The 20,869-nt window shown below is 29.0% G+C and overlaps 1 protein-coding gene across 1 annotated transcript in view; it reads left to right on the top strand.

Moving 5' to 3' along the window:
* The window catches only part of IleRS (Isoleucyl-tRNA synthetase), a 55,131-nt gene that overhangs the window by 18,596 nt on the left and 15,666 nt on the right, over nucleotides 1-20,869 (top strand). The window contains exons 7-15 of the mRNA XM_075379106.1: nucleotides 1,050-1,262; nucleotides 1,742-1,932; nucleotides 8,276-8,476; nucleotides 8,568-8,765; nucleotides 9,270-9,408; nucleotides 11,642-11,818; nucleotides 11,914-12,123; nucleotides 16,299-16,480; nucleotides 19,496-19,598. Of these exons, the coding sequence (XP_075235221.1) occupies nucleotides 1,050-1,262; nucleotides 1,742-1,932; nucleotides 8,276-8,476; nucleotides 8,568-8,765; nucleotides 9,270-9,408; nucleotides 11,642-11,818; nucleotides 11,914-12,123; nucleotides 16,299-16,480; nucleotides 19,496-19,598 (1,614 nt within the window). The remainder of the gene's footprint in view (nucleotides 1-1,049; nucleotides 1,263-1,741; nucleotides 1,933-8,275; nucleotides 8,477-8,567; nucleotides 8,766-9,269; nucleotides 9,409-11,641; nucleotides 11,819-11,913; nucleotides 12,124-16,298; nucleotides 16,481-19,495; nucleotides 19,599-20,869) is intronic.

Genomic DNA, 20,869 nt, shown 5'->3' with positions numbered 1-20,869 from the left:
ATTAATTTTTCACTATGGTAAAATTTTTTAAAAATAAAAGTTGATTTTTAGTTCCACTTGTGTATGCTGTTTCAGCTTTTCTAGTGTTTCCTTGACCTGCCTTCCATCTCTCTCTCTCTCCCACTTTATTGATGCGTAATTAGTATCCTGTTAGGAATATTTATTATATTTTTCTTACTTGATATTTCCATCTTTCCTTTTAAGTTACAGATTTTATATTTAAATTTATTAACGTTTTCATTGCACCCTAAGACTTCTTAAGAAGTTTGTTTCAGTGGCCTGAATAACATGTAAAAAAAAAATTTTCTCTTGGTATCATAAAATTTTCACACTTGTGTAACGTAATAGTAGGTATTTCTGTGATCCTGTATAATCTAAATATATTTTAATTTTTGGCCATCTACCTTAAATTCTTCTTTATAACGATAAATAGTTACAAAAATTTTTATTTTTATTGTGAACATTTTCATCCATTATAAAAAAGAGAGTACATCTAAATAATTGAAAGATGGCAACATATGTCGCTTTGTATAAATTTTGTTCTTTTACATTCCAGTGTGCATTACATTTTAGCCGCACCTCATAATATGATGTCAAGAACAAGGAATATATGATGTCAAGGAAGTGTTAGTTGATGACAATTTAAAACATCATAATTATATTATGAAAAGTAACATGTCGTAATTAAATGCCATTTAAGAGTGTTTTTAACCAGAAATTTATCAATGTAAACATTTGTTGGAGCTACTACATGAAGGTACAGGAATTACTACTGTATGTAGGAGGTAAAAGTAGAAGCAAATGTTGAGGTATTTTTATTTTAATGCTCTTAACTTTTAAACAGACCTTTTATTTCACAGTTAGAAACCTAAAATATGTAAAAATTTAAAGTATAATTACATGGTTTTATGATAAATATTTAAATTCATTTATTACATAATTTAGTGCATATATTAATTAATCTATATTACTAGTGGTCATATCATCATAAATAAATGTAATCGCTTGTACTTTTTTTATCAGTTCAATCATTTACAATTTGTTTATAGATAACTACCGGATTTAGAGTACTTGCTGATAACTACGTTACAGAAGATTGCGGTACTGGTATTGTCCAAACTGCACCATATTTTGGTGAAGATGATTACAGAGTTTGCTTAAATTCTGGTGTAATTACTCGAGATCAAGAGCTGATTTGTCCTGTTGATGCAAGTGGTAGATTTACAGAACCTGTTGCTGATTTCTTAGGAATGTATGTTAAGGTATGTTTTTTCAATCTTAAAAATTAAAAAATATGTTAATAAATTTTTTGGGTGTTAAATTAGAAAAGTGTTTGGCACAAGAGTTGATAAGTTAGTACAAAATGAAATGATTGAAATTATAATTGTGATAGAATTTAAAATTTCAAAGATTGTTATCTTTGAATGTACTCTGAATTCATAAACATTCATTGTGAAATTTCCTGAATATCATAGAATATTCTGTTCATAACAGTAAAATGCTTATTATCAACAAATAAGTTCATAACTGAACTTCCTATTAGAATTTCTGTGAACTAAAATTCATGAAGGAACTGATTTAATTATTGAATGTTGATAATTCATGTTTTAAGTTTGTATATTGAATACAATTTTTGAATTCTCAGACAGTATTGAAAATGCCAAATGGGTAATATTTTTTTGTAGGAAATTCATTACATTTTCAAAGTTTTAATTAAAAAATTTTTTTCTACTCTTTGCAGGATGCAGATAAAGAAATTATAAAGTATTTAAAGAATGCTGATAGATTGGTCAATGCTAGTACTATAAAACATAGTTACCCATTTTGTTGGAGATCAGAAACACCACTTATATATAAAGCTGTACCGTCATGGTTCATCAGGGTTGAACACATGAATCAAGAACTTCTAAAAAGCAATCAAGACACTTATTGGTTAGTTCTTAAGCATTATTTAAATATCATCTATAAAGAATTATGTTCTTGAAATTTGTAAATTGACTGTCACTCAAAGTTATGTTGTAAGATCCATTGTGACCATAGAAAGCCCTAATTATTTTGTTATTTATGTATAAAGTTATGCTTTTTAATTGATAATTTACATAAAATAATATTTTAGTAGTATAAAAATATATAGAAATTTTTCCCACTCTGTTTATCTAATACAACTTTTTGATTCAAAGCCTGTAGATAGCTCATTCCTTATTTGTAAAATTTTACATTCCAAGATTACCAGGCCAGAATTTAGTATTAATTAGAACTTGATAGCAAAATGTGGTGGCCTGCAAACATTATTGAGGAGCTATTAATGTTAAATTATAATTGGTTTGGCTAGGTCTCAACAAATTGTCTTATCTCCTTCATGGGAAGGTAAACTTTTATTCTCTGTGCCATTCCAATATATAGTTTAGTAATTAGTTTTGTGGCCTGCAGATAATTTATTACAACTATGAGTGTCATTCAATAATTAAACAGACAAAACATTTTTAGTGAAGGAAACTGTTAATGCAGGCAAATGGAACTTTTGTAAATGTTAGTTGGCAACCTCGCGAAGAGTGTTTGATTAATATTTGTGCAAACATAACCTCTAAAGGCTTAGTTACGAAGGTGTGTCCGTTGGAAGAAAGTACTTTTGAAGAACAGCATTCTGTGATCCGATTTTTACTTTCAGAAAGTGTAGAACCATGAGAAATACTCTCTCAGATGAACAAACAATATGACAATAGTTGCATGACCTGTGAGATTTTTACGTGTGGGTGGAAAGGTTTAAAAGTGGTCACAAAAGCTTGACCGGCAAGTACTGCTCCGGGCATCCGGTAACAGTGTCAATTTCAGTGTTAGATTCTCATATTGATTCACTTATCCAAGAAGATCGACAACATACAGTTGAAAAAATTGCTGAAAAATGTTGATTAAGTGTTGGCACAACTCATTCCATCATTCAGAACAAACTAAACTATCGTAAGACTTGTGTAGGGTGGGTTCCCAGAGAGCTTACCATTCATCACAAAGCCGAGAGATTTCACATTTGCACTGAACTCGATAATTGTTTCAATAACGAAGATGATGCATTTTTGGACAGGATTTTAACCTTTGATGAAACTTGGATACATCATTTTGAACCAGAGTCCAAGCGTCAAAGCATGCTGTGGAAATACCCTGGATCGCCTGACTGTAAGAAATTAAAAATGCAACCATCAGCTGGTAAGATCATGTTAACCATCTTTTGGAGTGCCCATGGTCTGATTTTCTCACACTATTTGGAGGAACAATGCACTATCAACAGCCTATATTACTCAGCCGTGATTTAGAATGAAGTCGAGCCCACATTGAAGAGGAACTGTCCAGGATGGCAGAGGAAAGGCATGCTTCTTCTTCAAGACAATGCTCAACCTCATATGGCACAACTAATGCTGTAAACTATTGGAAAAGTGGGTTGGGAGCTCCTACCTCATCCTTACAGTCCTGACCTTGCCCCTTTGGATTTTTATCCGTTTGGTCCAATGAAAGAAGCTTTGCGTGGCATCAAGTTCAATGACAAAGATGGGTAAAGAAAAAAGTACAAAACTGGCTTTGTGATCTAGGTAAAGAATTCTTCGCTGAGGGAACTTGTAAAAAGATGGGACAAATTCAGAGAAGTTGGTGGGTATTACGTGAAGAAGTAGACAAAAATATTGTATTTATGTAATAAATGATTTTTTATGTACAGCTGTTTATCTGTTTAGTTATTGAATGACCCTCATATCCATAAGTTACCAAAATTTTTATATCATACATATATATAAAGTAATTATTAAATTTAAAATGAATGAGATATATTTTTTTATAGATCTGCTAGGTAAAATAATCTACAAATTATGAAACAGGTATATTGTTTTTTAAAAATTCATAATTGCTTTGTAAAAAAGAGCTAGTGAAAATATTTTTTTAATTTGGATTTAATGATACTTAGAGAATATTTTTACAGTCCTTGGAAGCAGAAGATGAGTTTCTAACTGTAAAAATGAAACTTGATTCCATTACCACCAACCAAAAATGAAAATCCCTGCAAGGAATAGTGCTGTGGTACCTTATCACCACAATAAATTTATATACACAACCATCAGTGAGAAAGGTTACCCTTTTTTTTTGTAAGTAACAAGGGTTTAGGTTAGAACAGTACCAGGTCAAAGGAGGCAGTGTCATGTATACAGAATTTGTCAAGAATTGCCTGCCTCTGGTAATCGTATCCAAATTATGTGAACTTCATATTACAGGAATTATGTTGCAATATGACAGTGTTCAATCTCATAATGGTATTTACAAACAACTAATAGTTGTTACAAACAACTAAGATCTGCCTTTTGAATATTTCTTAAATTCACTATATTTGCTGGATGATGCTTCAAGTTACTTTCATATTTATGGATTATACAAAAAGATGAATGGGAGATAAATGTTTCAGGTCCAACAAAGAAATGAAGCATGTAGTAGTGTATGCAAGAGTGCCTGCCTACATTCTTAGACAAGATTTTTTTCTAGAGTTGTCCTTGCACTTTTGAATTATTGGTATGCAGTACGAGTATTTGAACGCTTGTGTTGGACACTATGGAGATTATGTAGCAAAATGAGTAATTGTTTGCCTTTCTTATTCAATAAATTAAAAGATAAAAAATATTTAACTCCTTTATTTGTTTTACAGTGTAAATAATTTTCAGTTAAAAAGCTATAATTTCAATGGTAAATATTTTCTGTTGTACTTCTAGTTAAATTTTCCATTTCTTTTGAAATTGGTGATTTTTAAGATTTTCCTCAACACTCTTATTTTCTGTATTATATTAATACTTTTATCATTGTTTTTAGCTAAAATTATCTCATTGATTGTAACAACAAATTAAGCTTTCCTTTCTGAATTTTTCAGATTACAAGTCTGTTCATATTTATTCTCATTGTACATCAAGATTCTTTCCTCTGTTTACCTATTAATGTCTTCAAAATTTCAATGCCTCTAGCCCATTTTCCTCTTTTCACTTTGTGTCTAAATTCGCATTCATACAAAAATATGTTTAAAGTGTGAAAGTTTACCCAGATGATTCTTTATGTCTTTATCTCCATTAAATGTCATAATAACTATTTCTTTCTAATTAAACCTTTCTGTAGTTATTGTCATTCTGTATTTTTTATTTAATTTTTAGTTGCTTTACTGCTTTACTCTCCATTTTTAATGTTGCCGTGCACCAGTTCATTGTCTCCTGTCGTAATATTTTTGTTTTCTTAGTTTTCATTATCATTCCATATTCTGTCGTAATGTTTTGTAATTCTGAAATCATGTTGAATATTTTGTACTTCATCTCTTAAAAACCCTTCTTTGAAGGTAATACATTTTATTTCTTGTTACAGTGATTCCTTCATTGACTTCTAATTCATTTTTGACAATAACTTCCTACATATTTATTCAAGAAAAATGGAGATGAGCAGTGTAACCTTGCCATATTTTTCTTACTATATTAATTAATTCTGTTTGTAAATCCTGTTTTTTCATAGGGGTCAATCCATTTGAAGTGTTCCAAAAAAACATAAGCTGGTTGCTTGACCAATTCAAAAAAAAAATTGAAACTTGTTTCCTATTGAAACAAAAACCTATTTATTCTCAAGGTAAAAGATTGGTCCAGTGGTTTAGTTACCTATCTCTTCTTTCTATGAGAAAATTACCAATAAAGTTGAACGTGATAAAACTGTGAAATTTCACTTTGTGTAGTTTTTTCAAGAGGCAGGGATGACATACACAGTTTGAATTATTTTTTTATATTTAGGTATATGTAAAAGTAGTTTTACCATAAATAATATTAATGATTAATATACTTACCCCTAAATTTTTATGAATTTTTGAAAACTGATTTTTTTTAAATTCAAATTTTGACTTCAAGTTACTTTGAATAAAAATCTGGTGATAAAAATCTCAAATTTGCACAACATAGTGTTTTTGTAGATGTTAATTGCAAATAAAAAGGTTTTTTGTTTATTGTACTAATAAAAAAGTTATAACCTCTCAAAAATTATGAAAAACCTGTTGAAAGCGATACCATTTTGACTCTCTAAATAAGTGCTCCAAGAGGGTTCTTGTCTTCTTTGCACTTTACATTTTTTAAGAATTTTTTTTGCATTTAGCCCTAATGTTGTTGAAGTTGATGTTTTCAATATTTTTAAAATATTTTTTTTTTTTGTTATTAATGATAGGTCATATTAATGAATAACAGTAACCTAATACAATTTTTATTCAAAAATGTTGTATTACCCAAAATGAGATTTGAGTAGCCCACATCTTTTTTCAAGAATTCATTTTTATTTTTATACTAGCAGACTTGGGGCAATGCTTTGCTTTTGCTAGATTTGTGTATACACAGTAGGTTTGAAAAGTTCCGAACTAAATCTCTGTAGTCTATACCAGTAGCACCATCTCAACCAAGGAACTATGTAAAGTGATAATTTTAATCCTATCTTCTTTAGAAGCAAGAACATATTATTCTTTTAGGTTTAAAATAAGATCATCATATTCATCTGAAGAAAATTGAACTGTATTTTCATTTTCAGAAACTTTAGTCAAAACACAATTCAAGATTCTTTTTTAATTTTTCAGATACCTTATTTATTTTAAATTTTAATGCTGATGGCCTTTGATCCGTGGTTAATTTTTCCAATTTTGATGGAGGTGATACACCCAAAATATTACAAGCAGCATCCAATTGTTCAATATTGTGATGTGGGGCAATGTATTGCTCTTGGTCTTTGCATTCATATAGTTTTTTGTTCTGCTGAGAAAAAGTACTTTTGAAACAGTTAACACAAAGAGACTTTCCAGGAACTAAATGTAGATTTGGGAAAATGTGTTCTTTAAGAGCTTGCTCTAATGCTATTTGTCTTAAGATTTTCTTAACTGTTTTTCTATGAATTCTCAAAAGGTCACAACAGAACTGCCCATACAAGTGACTGGATTTTGACAAAAACCTTTTTTCATGATATTTACAAACACAAGTGACATCTGAATTACAATAAAAAAATAAGTTGGTTTTCATCACTAAATTCACAAATTTTAATGAGTTCTTCTGGCATTGTACCATACACTGTTGTATGACACTCTTCATTCACATAAATTCCTATGGAACATGGTTCTTCCATTGTTTTATGTGATATTACTTGAAAATAATGTAAATATTTAACTGATTTTAAAAATTTCAAATGTAATATTATTAAGTAAAACTTATTAAACACTTCCAAACACAGGATGAAATTTTAGACACTGTTAAGATGTGAACAAGTTACTGACTTAATGTCAGAATGACCAGTCTGTAACTGCAAAGCTAAATGATGCAACAAGCATAAAGGAGCATGTTGCAACATGCATTTTCCTGACGACTGCAAATGAGTAATAAGTATAAAAATATTAAACTGCCGAGAAGACAAGAAACCCCCTTGGAGCACTTAAAATTGTGAGTCAAAATGGTATTACTTTTAATAGCTTTTTCATGATTTTTGAGAGGATATAACTTTAAGTGCAGTACACAAGAAACATTTTTATTTGCCATAAAAATCTACAAAAACACTAAGTTGTGCAAATTTGAGATTTTTATCACCATCAGAGTTATTTGAAGCCAAAATTTGAATTTGTTTAAAAAATTAGTTTTAAAAAATTTAGGGGTAAGTATATCACCATTAATATTATTTATGGTAAAACTGCTATCATAAATAAATATAAAAAAATAATTCAAACTGTATATGCCATCCCTGCCTCTTGAAAAAAATTACTAAAAATGAAATTTCACTGTTTTTTCATTTCAATTTTATTGGTAATTTCTCATAGAAAGAAAAGAGATGGGTAAATGAACCACAATATCAATCTTTTACCTTGAGAAAATACGAATAAATTGGGTTTTGTTTCATCCTTCCAGGACCAATAGGTTTCTAGTTATGATTTTTTCCATAAACCCTTACAATCACAAAAATAGGTTTGTGCACCATAACAAAAATGTTCGCTACAGGTAAACTGTTTAAATAAAATGTAAAAAAAAAATAATAGTTTGTAAGGTCCTAAGACATGTAGGAAACAAATGGGTAAGTTTCAATTTTGTTTGAATTGGTCAAGCAACCACCCCTGCTTGAGTCACTTCAAATGGATTGACTCGTAGCTGTTTTCTGTTGCGTGTACAATTCTTTAATTAATTTTCGACCTTTCCAGTCTATTTGGCTTTAGTATTTCCATTAGTTTATTTTATTTGATACTGTTAAATGCTTTCTGTTGTAGGGTACCGGATTTTGTAAAAGAAAAACGATTTGGTAATTGGTTAAGAGATGCAAGAGATTGGGCTATTAGCCGTAACAGGTATTGGGGTACACCGATACCACTATGGATGTCAGATGATGGTGAAGAAATTGTTTGTGTCTCCAGCATGGCCCATTTGAAGGCTCGTACTGGTTTTGATGTTACTGATCTGCATAGAGAAAGGTAAATTGATTTTTATATTTTGATTTTTATGAAATATTAAAATTGTTTAATTAATATACCTGTCTTAGTGATTCATTCATTTTCTTTTTAGTATCGATCACTTGACTATACCTTCACTACGTCCTGGACATCCTCCGCTACGTCGAGTTACTGAAGTTTTTGACTGTTGGTTTGAATCCGGTGCTATGCCTTATGCACAACTTCATTTTCCATTTGAAAACAGAAGGGATTTTGATGATAGATTTCCTGCTGATTTTATTGCTGAAGGAATTGATCAGACTAGAGGATGGTAAGTTTTTTGTTTTAGATATTGTAATATAAAAATAAATATTATTGTATTGATATTCAAATATAAGCAGAAATGTTTATAAAATTAATTATTTATAAAGATTTTCAGTAGATCTAATTAGAGCGTTTAGAGTTTCATTTAGAATAGATTGAATTATTATTAAAGATATTGTTTAACATTTTGGCTAAGTAAAATCATGTTTAGCTTGTTAAATCTTTTTTGAAATATCATTATATTTTATTAAAATTTAGTCATATTATAAGGTACAAATATTTAAAGGTAATTGCTAACAACCTTATAGTTAAACAGTTTATTTTATTGCTAATAATAAACTGTATTGCCCAGGGTCTTGAGCAATACAGTTAAACTATCCTAATCTATCCCGATCGGAAACAAATCTATATATGAATTTATCATGATCATTCTTTTTCTTCCTTCTCTGTAACTTATACTTAGTTCTTTTTCTTTTGGTGGAGAGTTGAATTTTGATTTTTTTGTTTTCAGGTTTTATACACTTCTTGTTATATCAACTGCATTATTTAAAAAGCCTCCATTCAAAAATTTAATTGCTAATGGACTTGTTTTAGCATCAGATGGTCAAAAAATGTCTAAAAGAAAGAAAAATTATCCTGATCCAATGGAAGTAAGTATAAATCTTGGAAAAATTTCCATTTTATTCTCCTTCTAATATTATGTTTTATAAATGGATAGTAGTTCAATAATAATTATTGTATAAGAATACATCATATATTATGAGGATCATTAAATTGTTAAAGAACGATTGAATGATACACAGTGTAGAAAAACTGATATTGTTTGATGTTCAGGTTGGCTCTCCTGACATAGTAAATATCAGTTATCCAAAAAGAATTTTCATTATTATTACCTCTTGTTAATTTCAGAATGTTGAAATATGTACTATGGATGAACAGCGTGATGTAATAAGATTTTTATTTTCAGAAGGTCTAAAACCAGCCAAAATTTACTTGCAGACATTAAAACAGTACGGTAAAAAGTGTACTAACTATACTACGTTTTATAAGTGGATCAAACAGTTTAATTGGGCAAAGTATCACTGATTTTCATAGTTGCAGAATTCCTGTGAAAGTTTTCACTTACACTGCAAGATTGCGTTAATGATCTTATTCTCAAGGACAGACTGATAAAAATTTGGGAAATCGCTGAAATTTATAATTCGAATATAGGCACTGTTCATTCCATTATTCGTGATATGTTGAATTACCTCTAAACATGTTCAAAGTGGGTTTCAAGACGATGGACTCAAAATTTCAAAGACATTTGAATTCGCATTTGTGTAAAATTTAAACGATGGTTTTTTGTGGAAGGCAATTGCTTTTGTAGCTCTTATAATAACTTTTGCAAAACTTGTATTCATCATTTTGAACTGAAATCTAAATGGTCAGAGTAGAGAATAGAAACAACCACGTTCGCTTGCTATTAAAAAATTCTATATCTACGCATCAGTTGGTGTTGTAATAGTGTTTTAGGACTAAACAAGCCCAGTTTATTGTGATTATTTGGAAGAACAATGTTTAATCAACAGCAGGTACTATTTTATGAAATGCTAAAAAATAAAGTAAAACCTAAAATAAGATGGAAACATCCAGGTTCTCTCTCAAAAAGATTAATTTTTTTGCATGATAATGCTCATACCTATACCAGTCAAAAAATTCTGAAAGCTACTCAAAAGTTAGGTTGAGAGTTGTTAGATAAATCGACCTTACAGTCCTGATCTTCACCATTAGATGTTTTTTGGTTGGTCTTAAAGAGTTTGTGACACCAAATTCAGCAACAATGTGTAGAACTAAAATGCAGTGTAAGAATGGTTCAAACGTAAAGATGAACAATTCTTTATTAGTGGAATAAGAGGGCTCACTGAAAGATAGGACAAATGCCTAAATGTAACCTGGAATTATATTTAAAAATAATGGATTTTACTGTCTTTCTTATAGCTTTGATTAATATAAATCTTTCAAATTTCATCGATCAGAGGGTCTGTGCGTACTAATATCCATTTTACAACTAACTAGTTCTGTAATGCCCTACGGTAAATAGACAGAAAGTATTGATTGAATATTATTGTACTTCAGAGAATATGACATTGTTATACAATAATATTTTTGACTGTGAAGAAGACAAAAGAGAAATAATTTCACTCCGTACTTTTTCATGTAAGCCTGTCTTGGAATGGTTTTTATTCCTGGAAATTGCTCTGTAGTTTATAACATTAAATTCTGTCCCATATGTAATTACCTAAAACCTTTAGGTTTCAGCAGCTAACGTAATTATATATACACAACTTTTCTCAGAATGTTTTTTATATTGAAGTAAAATTTTCTTTTATTAATCTGATTAATGTAATCAACATAACCAGAAAAATTGTTTACTTTTAAGTGATATTTTCTAAATAAATAATGGATTTAAAAAATAAATAAAACAAGTTAAATATGATTAAAAATATAAACATTCTTAATGTGTCAAAACCTGTTAAATTTTAAAACTTCAAAGATTTGGTTGAAATAAAACCAATACACACACACACACACACACACACACACACACACACACAGAGAGAGAGAGAGAGAGAGAGAGAGAGAGAGAGAGAGAGAGAGAGAGAGAGAGAGAGAGAGAGAGAGAGAGTGTATTGCCCTGAAATATAAGTATGAAATATTGTTCAGGTATATTCAGGTATCCATTAGCTTTGAATAAATTAAACCTTACAAAGGTATCATTTTTGTTTTGATGGGTAAGCTTTTCATTTTTGGCATTTATCATTTAATGTCTATTACAGTTTTATTTAATTTTAAGATTCTTTTATCAGTAATAAAATAATATAAATTTAAATTTTTTTACAGGTTGTTAATAAATTTGGTGCTGATGCCTTAAGATTGTATCTGGTCAATTCACCAGTTGTTAGAGCAGAGAATCTACGTTTCAAGGAAGAAGGAGTGCGTGATGTTTTAAAAGACGTATTTTTACCTTGGTATAATGCTTATAGATTCCTCATACAAAATATTGAACGATACAACAGGGTTAGTATTTTCTTATCTCTCATTTTAAAAACAAAAATTTAATCTTTATTATTTTTTTATCCAGTAATTTTTTTTTGTTATATTTCCTTTTGCAGGAAGAAGAAGGAACATTTGTGTTTGATGAAGACAAAGTTGGATCTAAGAATCTTATGGATAAATGGATTTTATCATTTACTCAATCTTTGTTAAGTTTTGTTAGAAGAGAAATGGCTGCTTATAGATTATACTCTGTTGTACCACGTCTTGTCCAGTTTATTGATAATCTAACAAATTGGTATGTTAGAATGAATCGAAGACGTTTGAAGGTATGTTATTGTTTTAATACTAATCTAGATAATTATAAATAATTTGACAATTTAAATTTATTTTATTGCTTGAATATTTTTTGTTGACTATTATGATCATTAACAAACACCAACAACATTCAGAGAAACTGTACTTTGTATCATTTTAGTGATTGTGAGAACTAGTTTATTAGATGTGACTGTGGGCATTGTTTAATAATAATAGGATTTATCTTCACTTTTTTCAATTTCTGGCATGCTAATTTCTAGGTGATTAGGTTTTGTGAAACCATTAGTTTTTATGGAATTATAATTTTCCTTGATTCAGAGGCAAAATATAAAATTTTAGCTTTTATATAATCCTTTAATTTTTCTGTTATTTTAAAAGATTGTCAACTACATCAAACATTTTATTTATTCAGAACTCACTGTTCTTTGTGAATAATCCCTGTGGAATATAGTTTTACTTTCATGGTCTTGCCTAGGATTTATATAATTCACGTAAATGTAATTTAAAACTACAAGATACATTATTGAAACAAACTTATATAGCAAAGATGAACCTACTTATAATTACTATAATATGGCATAAGTTAATTTAATACAACCATGTCTATGACGTAGATTATGATTTGGGTAGTGGTAGTACAGTTGAAAAAGAATTTTTTTTTCTTATGTTAACAGTAATGTATTTTTTAATGTTATGATTCTTTTTGATTTTGTAGTTTGTTCATATAATATTTTGTTGTTGGGGCAACAGTTAAGCAACAGTATTATAATTAAAAGTGGTTATGAATACAGTTTAAAAAATTTATTAAAAATAGTTTAATAAGAAAGTCATAAAAACGCTTACTGATCCAATGCAGATGATAATAGGAAGGAAACATACTAACTAGTTTTGAAAATAAAGATATGCTACATTTGTCTTTTGTAAGAGTGATAAAAATAGTTAAATAAAATTGCTGTCAACCACCGTATCTAGATCTAAACAGTAGTGAACTTTTTCAGTTTTTTTTTTCATTTAGAAAGTGTATAAAAGTGTACTTTTTTTTTCCAGAGTAAAATCAATTTAAAAAAAACTGACACAATTGTAGGACTTTTCTGTCATGCAGCTATTTATAAATTTAGTATATTAATGACATTGAAAAAATCCCGTGTTATAATTACAAAATAATGTTTGCTTGAGGTTAAAACAGCAAGTTTCAAATCTGGTGTTATGAAAAAAATCTTCTATTTTAACAACTTTAAATAGTAAAATTGTTTTCTGCACCCTTGAAAATGTATAAATTGATACCTCACATGGTCATGTTTGTTACTGTTTGCACGAACCCCAAAGTGGGAGTCAAAGTTCTATTTTATAATTTTTTTTAAGTAGTCTTGATTACCATAAAAAAGGGAAAAAGAAGAAATTTATAAAATGCATAACTTTTGGTGGGGTTGTGGCTTCCAATTTAGTAAAGATTAACTTATATGTGTAATTAGACAACAATAGAAGAAACCACTATAAAATACAACCATCATAGCAATCACAACAAAGCTTTAAAGTTTAGAGCATTTTTTGGAGTGGGGTTGCGATTTTGCTATACATTTTTTGCAGATATTGTTATGTTTTAATAGTTAACATATGTGCCTAAGAAAAGTATGACCTACGCAGCTACACCAGCGTCCATTACACAGCCAGAAAGTGACCATATGGTGTGCTATGTCATCTTACGGTGTTATAGGCCCTTATATTTTTGAGGATGACAACGGTCTTGCGATTACAGTGATGTCAGCTCGTTACGTAGCCGTGCTCGAAACCTTTGTTGTGGAACAACAAAAGAGATTTCCACCGATTCTTAACACAGCCTGGTTTCAACAAGACAGAGCAACGTCACATACTGCACGAATATCGATGGCAGCTGTACACCGATTGTTTGGACAACGTGTCATTTCATGAAATAGTGACATAGATGGCCTCCCAGATCGCCGCCTGATCTCTCAGCTTGCGATTACTTTTTGTGGGGTCACCTTAAAAGCAAAGTGTTCCATAGTAGACCTGCTACAACGGAGGAACTGAAGGCAAAGATAAAGATCCGAGAAGCATGTGTGGAAATTCCAGTTGAGATGTTAACGTCAAACCATGAACAATTTAACGAAGAGACTTCGTGAGTGTTTATGTAGAAGAGGTCACCTGTAAGATGTCCATCTTTAAAAAATAAACTAAAATGTATTTATCCTAAAATGGCAACATTTGTATAATTACATGAAATAAAATTCATTTTCTAAAAAAAAATTTTCATTAACGTTATTTAATTTTTTAAATTTCCCGTTTCTTTGAATCACTCTGCATATACTCTAATTTTTAAAGAAATAAAAATATTACTATGATCTATTATGATGAAAAAACTATAAAAATTACTTTTTAAAAATTTCTTTAGTATTAAGTGATAACATTTGTTTTTTCCATGAAATTTATTATGATGTACATAAAAAGTTACAAAACATAATTTTACAAGATGTTATCCAGAAAATAAGTTTTGAAAAATAAACTATTTAGAAAAATCAAGAATATACAAAAACTGTTTATTGCTCTTTGAAATACAAACCTATTTTTCTACATTGTTCCTGCTATTGTTGAGACACTTATTCATAGTACAGTGCTAAAAGTTATATCCCTTTATCATAGAATGATGAGGCTGAAATGCAAGCCACTTATTAACAACAAGATTGACTGCCATTATCACAGAACTGTTTGCTAGAAAGGAAGACTTTAAGACACAGAAGCAACACGATAATCACTTGGTACAAGATGTAGACTGTACAGAGAGTGGTTGAACTATTTCCGGCCAAAGATCATGAGGAGACATTGCGTTGCAGCAGCAGTTTGTGGGCAGGTATCGTGTGAACTGACATGATGACCCAAGTAAGCAAGCTGTGTTGCTTGCTCTCGGGTCAAAACACAAGAGCAAGACATTGGATTGAATGACTCAAATTTTTCACATTTCACAATAGAATCTCTATTGATTATGCAGGCTTAAGGAAAAAAGTCTACTAGCAAAACCTTTTGTTCCAAAACAATGTGCACCTGAACTTCAAAGTGGAAAACATTGACTTTCATTTTGTCTTTCTACAGTGACATTATCTAGAAACAACTTATTTTCTGAATATATCTCGTACTAAAATTTATGTTTATAGCATATTTAATAAAAATTTATAAAACAAACCGATACTTTTCCAGTCCACTATGGATATTAAACAGTGGTGTACTGGTAAAAATTTGTAGTACCAAAGTGTTTCATTTATTAGAAGTGTCAAGGTCCCAGGAGTTTGACTTTTACTCTTTGTCTTGCTGTACCACAGCTGTCTGAGATTTTCTGATATAACTGTTATGTTGAACAGTATTTGAATCTCATGTGACAGAAATCATTGGATTTAAATCGTATTATTATATTGCTATTTGGTACTTACATATTAACGCCACCACAGCTATAGCTTTATTTAAAAACAAAGTAGTCAATCGGATTTCGGTGGAAAATGGGCTGATGTAGAGTTTAACATAGATTCAAAACAGTCTCTTTATTTATTTTATAAATATAATTTAACCAAACTTAACGTACGCTCGCTTCACTCGCTAACCTTGACTAATTAACACCGTAATTTTTTGAGTATTTATTTAATAATTCAGTAATTATTGTTATTTAAATAATAAATAATTGCAAATTTATTTAAATAATAAATAAAATAAAGAAATATAAATAACCATTTCTTAAAATTAATAGACTCAATAAAATAAATACTCAATTTTAAATAAAGCTGTAGCTGCGGTGGCGTTAATACGTAAGTACCTGCTATTTTAATCAGTATCATTTATATATTTGAGATGTGCTAGAGGAGATATTGTTAAAAATATATAATTCCATGTGTACTAAATAATCCAATTTTCTCATAACTTTTTATACTGAATATATTTAATACGATATGAAGATGTCTTCATATCTTGTCTTTATATGTCTTCATAAGTTTTTTCTGAATACATATTTCATAAGATTATGGTTTTTTTATGTCTACAAAAAATCCCAGTTCTTCTTTGCAGTTTATTATATCATTAGATGGTTACTTTGTGTATATTTTATTGTGTTTAGAAAAATTAAAAATTTTTCTTTTCTAGAAACCTTTATCATGTTTATTGTTACTGTGTTTTGTTTAACTATTAGGGAGAAGGTGGTATGGAAGATTGTAATCAAGCTTTAAGCACTCTTGCTAGTGTCTTATTTGCTATGGTAAGAATAATGGCGCCTTATACTCCATTCCTTACTGAATTAATGTATCAGAATTTACGACATCTCACTGTTAAACCAGAAATGAGTGTACACTGTTTAATGATGCCGCATCCAAGGTATGTTTTTAAAAATATTTTAGTTAATTTGTGTCATCTGTAGTTACAAAAATTATTTTAAATATTTTTATTCAGTTTTTATTTAAAATTTAATAGGTATATGAAAACACTGTCTATATGAAAAAAGTCATTCACAAGAGGCAAAAAGGTTTTGAAATGTAATCTGATAAAAATAAGAAAAGTGATACAGAGAATGGTTATATATTATGACTCAGGTCTTCTAGAATGTCAGAATATATATTGTTTTGTTTGTATTTTAATAAAACCAAGAAAGAGGCGCAAAGAAATGATATAGAGAGGCTGTTAATAAAATTAGCCAAATTTCCTGGAATGCCAGAATATATATAATTTTTTTTTCTCTAAATTTTCCAACTAACCCTTATTTAAATTTTTATGTAAAAATACTACAGGCTGTACATAATTAATGTAAATATAATTTATCTATATAATTATATTTTACCGAAATTAATTTTTTTAAGTTTCATAATAGCTTCAGAGTCTGCCACGGCGTGCCTCTGCAGCTAGGCGCTCCAGGCAGGTTGCTGCTCTGATTGATATCTTCCATTTACAAAAGAGTCACTTCCAGCACATCTGTAACTATATCTTTTAAAGATTGCACTCACTCAACATTTTCATCAAGATAAATAATATATGTATGCAAATTCACTCGCTATGAGAGCTGAAAGCTTAAATATAAATTAAATTAATTTATTTATTTTATATATTATATTCAATTTACGAAACAATTTATCATAATATGAAACTAACTTCCAACAAAATATCAATGTATTCTAAATAGATAATCAATAGTAATCAATAGTATTTTCACTATCGATTTAGTTTTATCGAAAATAGTTATGTTTTAAGATCTGCTATGATATTGAATGAATGAATTAGCAGGTAGTAAAATTGATTCATTTATTTTATAATTATTATTGTTTACAAACATTTAAGAAAAAATCTTATGATTTTTTGACAGGCAGTATGTTCAATCATGTTAGCATGTTCTTATTTTTACTCTTATTTGTTGGTATGCTTCTACTATTGTTTTTTAAACGTTTAAGAAAAAAAATCATGATTTTTTTTTTTCTACAGATATACAAATGTCCTTTAGTAGGGTAGAATTATTCGTTTGTATTGTTAAATTATATTTAGATTGTATTAAATCACCTAGTACAGAATATTGAGGTAAGACATATCTTACCTTAATTTTATCAAGAAAGTACTTTTTCAGGATCCTGCATCCTCAGTCCTGAGGATCCACATCCTCATCCTCATGACTGAGGATGCAGGATCCTGCAAAAGTACTATTGATTTTTGTAATAATTTTAAGTGTGAACTACTATGTGTATATCTTAATTTTTCCAAGGTTGACGCTTGTTACCCTAGTAAATAGAACTTGTTAACCTCACATGATATCCAATTGCTAAAAATGTAGTCTATAGATCACGGATTCTGTATAATGTTTATTGATTGTGGTTGTGAAAAAGTATATATTTTTATTCTTTTGAATTAATACTTGATGAAAGATTGATTAGTTTTATTTTCCTGCATAAACTTTCAATCGGAACAAAAAGACACATGATTCTAAAATTATTTTATTTAATCATAATATAAAAAAATTAACCAATATAAAGAGGTGATCTTGACAGTTAATGAAAAGCTCTGAATTTTTTTTTTCTCTAAAAAATAATAAATATATATTTAAAACAGTAATTAAAAAAAAGTATTTTAATAATATTTAAAAAATTAAATGTATTTAAAGCATAGATGTCAAGGTGAACTAAGTTATTTTAAGTTAATGGAAATGTTTAAAGTGTTGTTCTCCCATTTCAAATTTGTGATAGGATTTAACCACTGAATTAGATTTTTTTTTCTATAATAAAATTATGTTCAAATATCTGAAATCAGCTGGGTTTTCAGTCAGAAGCTGAAGGTGGATATGGTGGTCATTTGTAATTTAAGAAAGTACCTTGACTAATGATTGCATAGAGCAAAAAAATGCAAAGCAGCAAATTAAGCGAACGTAGTATAGCATTCATTCAGGTAAAGTTCAGTTGAAGTAGTCTCAGAGCATACTAAGAAGGGATACCCCATCTTGCTGCCAATCATAGCAATAGCTAATGTCAACATAAGGTTGTTTTAGTTGCTCAGTTATATCTATACTAACCTTAGAACGTCTATAGGAGTGAATCGCCTGTTACATTTCCATTGAAGAATTAAGATACCAACATTCCTTTTTTTTATGACCCCACACTTGAGTATTTACTTTAGACTAATAAACACTATTATCATTTAACTAGGCGTTGAATTTGTGATATGCTTAATCAGATTGTATTACTCAAGCTAGATAAATGAAGAGCTGCTGCACAACAAGTAATAAATACCTCATAAAATTCTTCCCTACTGTAAAAATCATCTTTATAAAATACATGAAAAAAAATCTTAGCTGACAACAGTTAAAATTTAAATATTTTAGAATCTTTAACAATTCTGTTTTGGGTATTTCCAGCCAAACGCAAGTGTTTGTGGCACAACTTATTTGTGGCAAAGACATCACGCAACTTGTTTGTTTCCATCTGATCATAGAACATCTCTAATGCCTCCTATATGTTCAAATTTTATGTCCAGTTTCCAAAAAAATGGAAGGTTAACTGTGAAGAATTAGGAATTCTTCTGGCAGTAGAATCATTATTTTTTCATTAACATTGAGGCATTAAAACTTAATTCCATTATTTTCAGTACAGATACAAAAATGAATAGAATAAAAATTAAATAGTAATTATATTATCTGATCATTGTTAAATTAAAAACCAAAAATTCTCTCTAAAATTGAAATCTGTCTACAAAGAAAACTGGTCTTAAACTTGCTGTTTACATTGATGATTAGAATAAATTTATTTAAATGTTAGGGTTTGCCTTGTACATACTCCCTTTGTGGCTTAGATTCTGTAGAAATCAGAGATGTGTGCTCTTTTTTTTTTAATCTGCACTACACTTTTTCTGTTATTACAGACAGTCATTAATTGATGAAGCAATCGAAAGAGCTGTAACACGAATGCAAAGCATTATTGAACTTGGCCGGGTTATCCGTGACAGAAAGACTATTCCAATTAAGGTATTTTAAAACATTTTTTCTCTATTATTTTAACATTCTTATTTATCTATAGTAGTTAATTATTTCTTTTGTGAAAAATACTAAATTAATTTTTAAATGATATCCCCTCAATGTGTTGCCTGCAGTCTAGTAATAATTTTATTTTCCTGGTTGTGTGAGGAAACTAATTTAAATAAGGCCTGCTAAAAATAAGATTATGCATTATTACTCAAATGAGTTCCATATATTTATATTTCTTTTTTTTAAGGGATGTACCACTATCAGTATCTGTTAAAAACTGTTGCATTAGTGTTATTACTTTCTTTGCTGCGTATCTTATACCATAAAAAATTGTGATCAGCATGCTAACATTTATTAACATGTAATATCCAGTAACTGTGATTTTTTTTTTTTGATGTGTATGTTTGTGTACATATTGTATAGATAACTCGACTTGCTTTTTGCAGATGATATGAGAATGCTGATATTTTGTCTTTAAAACTTGGAGAAAATACAGTTTGACTGATAATCTCTTAATTCATCTGATCTCTGTTGACATTTGTCTCTTAATGTTTTGTATTGTTAACTCTGATGCTATTTTTCTTTTCTGAACATTGAGAGTTTCTTAAGCACTTTTCTTTGGTTTATAACAAAAAATAAATGGTGATCATCGGCAATAGAAGGGATTCTAAAAACACCATCAACCATTTGGAACTGCAGTTTTTATAAGTAATTGTATTGACACAACCCTAATTTGTTTTGTCATTAATAATTATTTTTTCATTGTGATGTTAGATCACAACTGGGTTAATCAGTGCCTTGAACTGTTCATCAACATTGTTGTTCAGTTGATCATAATTTTTTAATTATCACCTATGCGAGTTATTTCTTTAATACCAAAAATAATTAGTCATATAAAAGCGACTAAAATTTATTTTCTTGCATTTGAAAAAAATGCATAAAATGAAAAAAAAAACCAGTAGGAATTATATTTAATGAACAAGTAAAATGTGAACACTCTGACTGCCTTAATCAGTTTAATTTTAATTTTTTTTAAATTTACAGTTAACATTTAAATATGGGTATAAATATAGTTTCATTATATACCAGCAGGTTGTAGTAATAATTTTTTTTTTTTTTCAGTAACTTGATATATATATATATATATATATATATATATATATATATATAAAACTTTAAAGTTTTAATTATTTTTTTAATTCTTTTATTATTTTTTAAGATTCTTTCTGAGGAAGCTGAGATCTCTGCAGAAGTACTCAAAAAAAAATTAA

The sequence above is a fragment of the Lycorma delicatula genome, chromosome 11, assembly GCF_047948215.1.
Source record: "Lycorma delicatula isolate Av1 chromosome 11, ASM4794821v1, whole genome shotgun sequence".
Taxonomy (NCBI): domain Eukaryota; kingdom Metazoa; phylum Arthropoda; class Insecta; order Hemiptera; family Fulgoridae; genus Lycorma; species Lycorma delicatula.
This window is presented reverse-complemented; position numbering and strand designations above follow the sequence as displayed.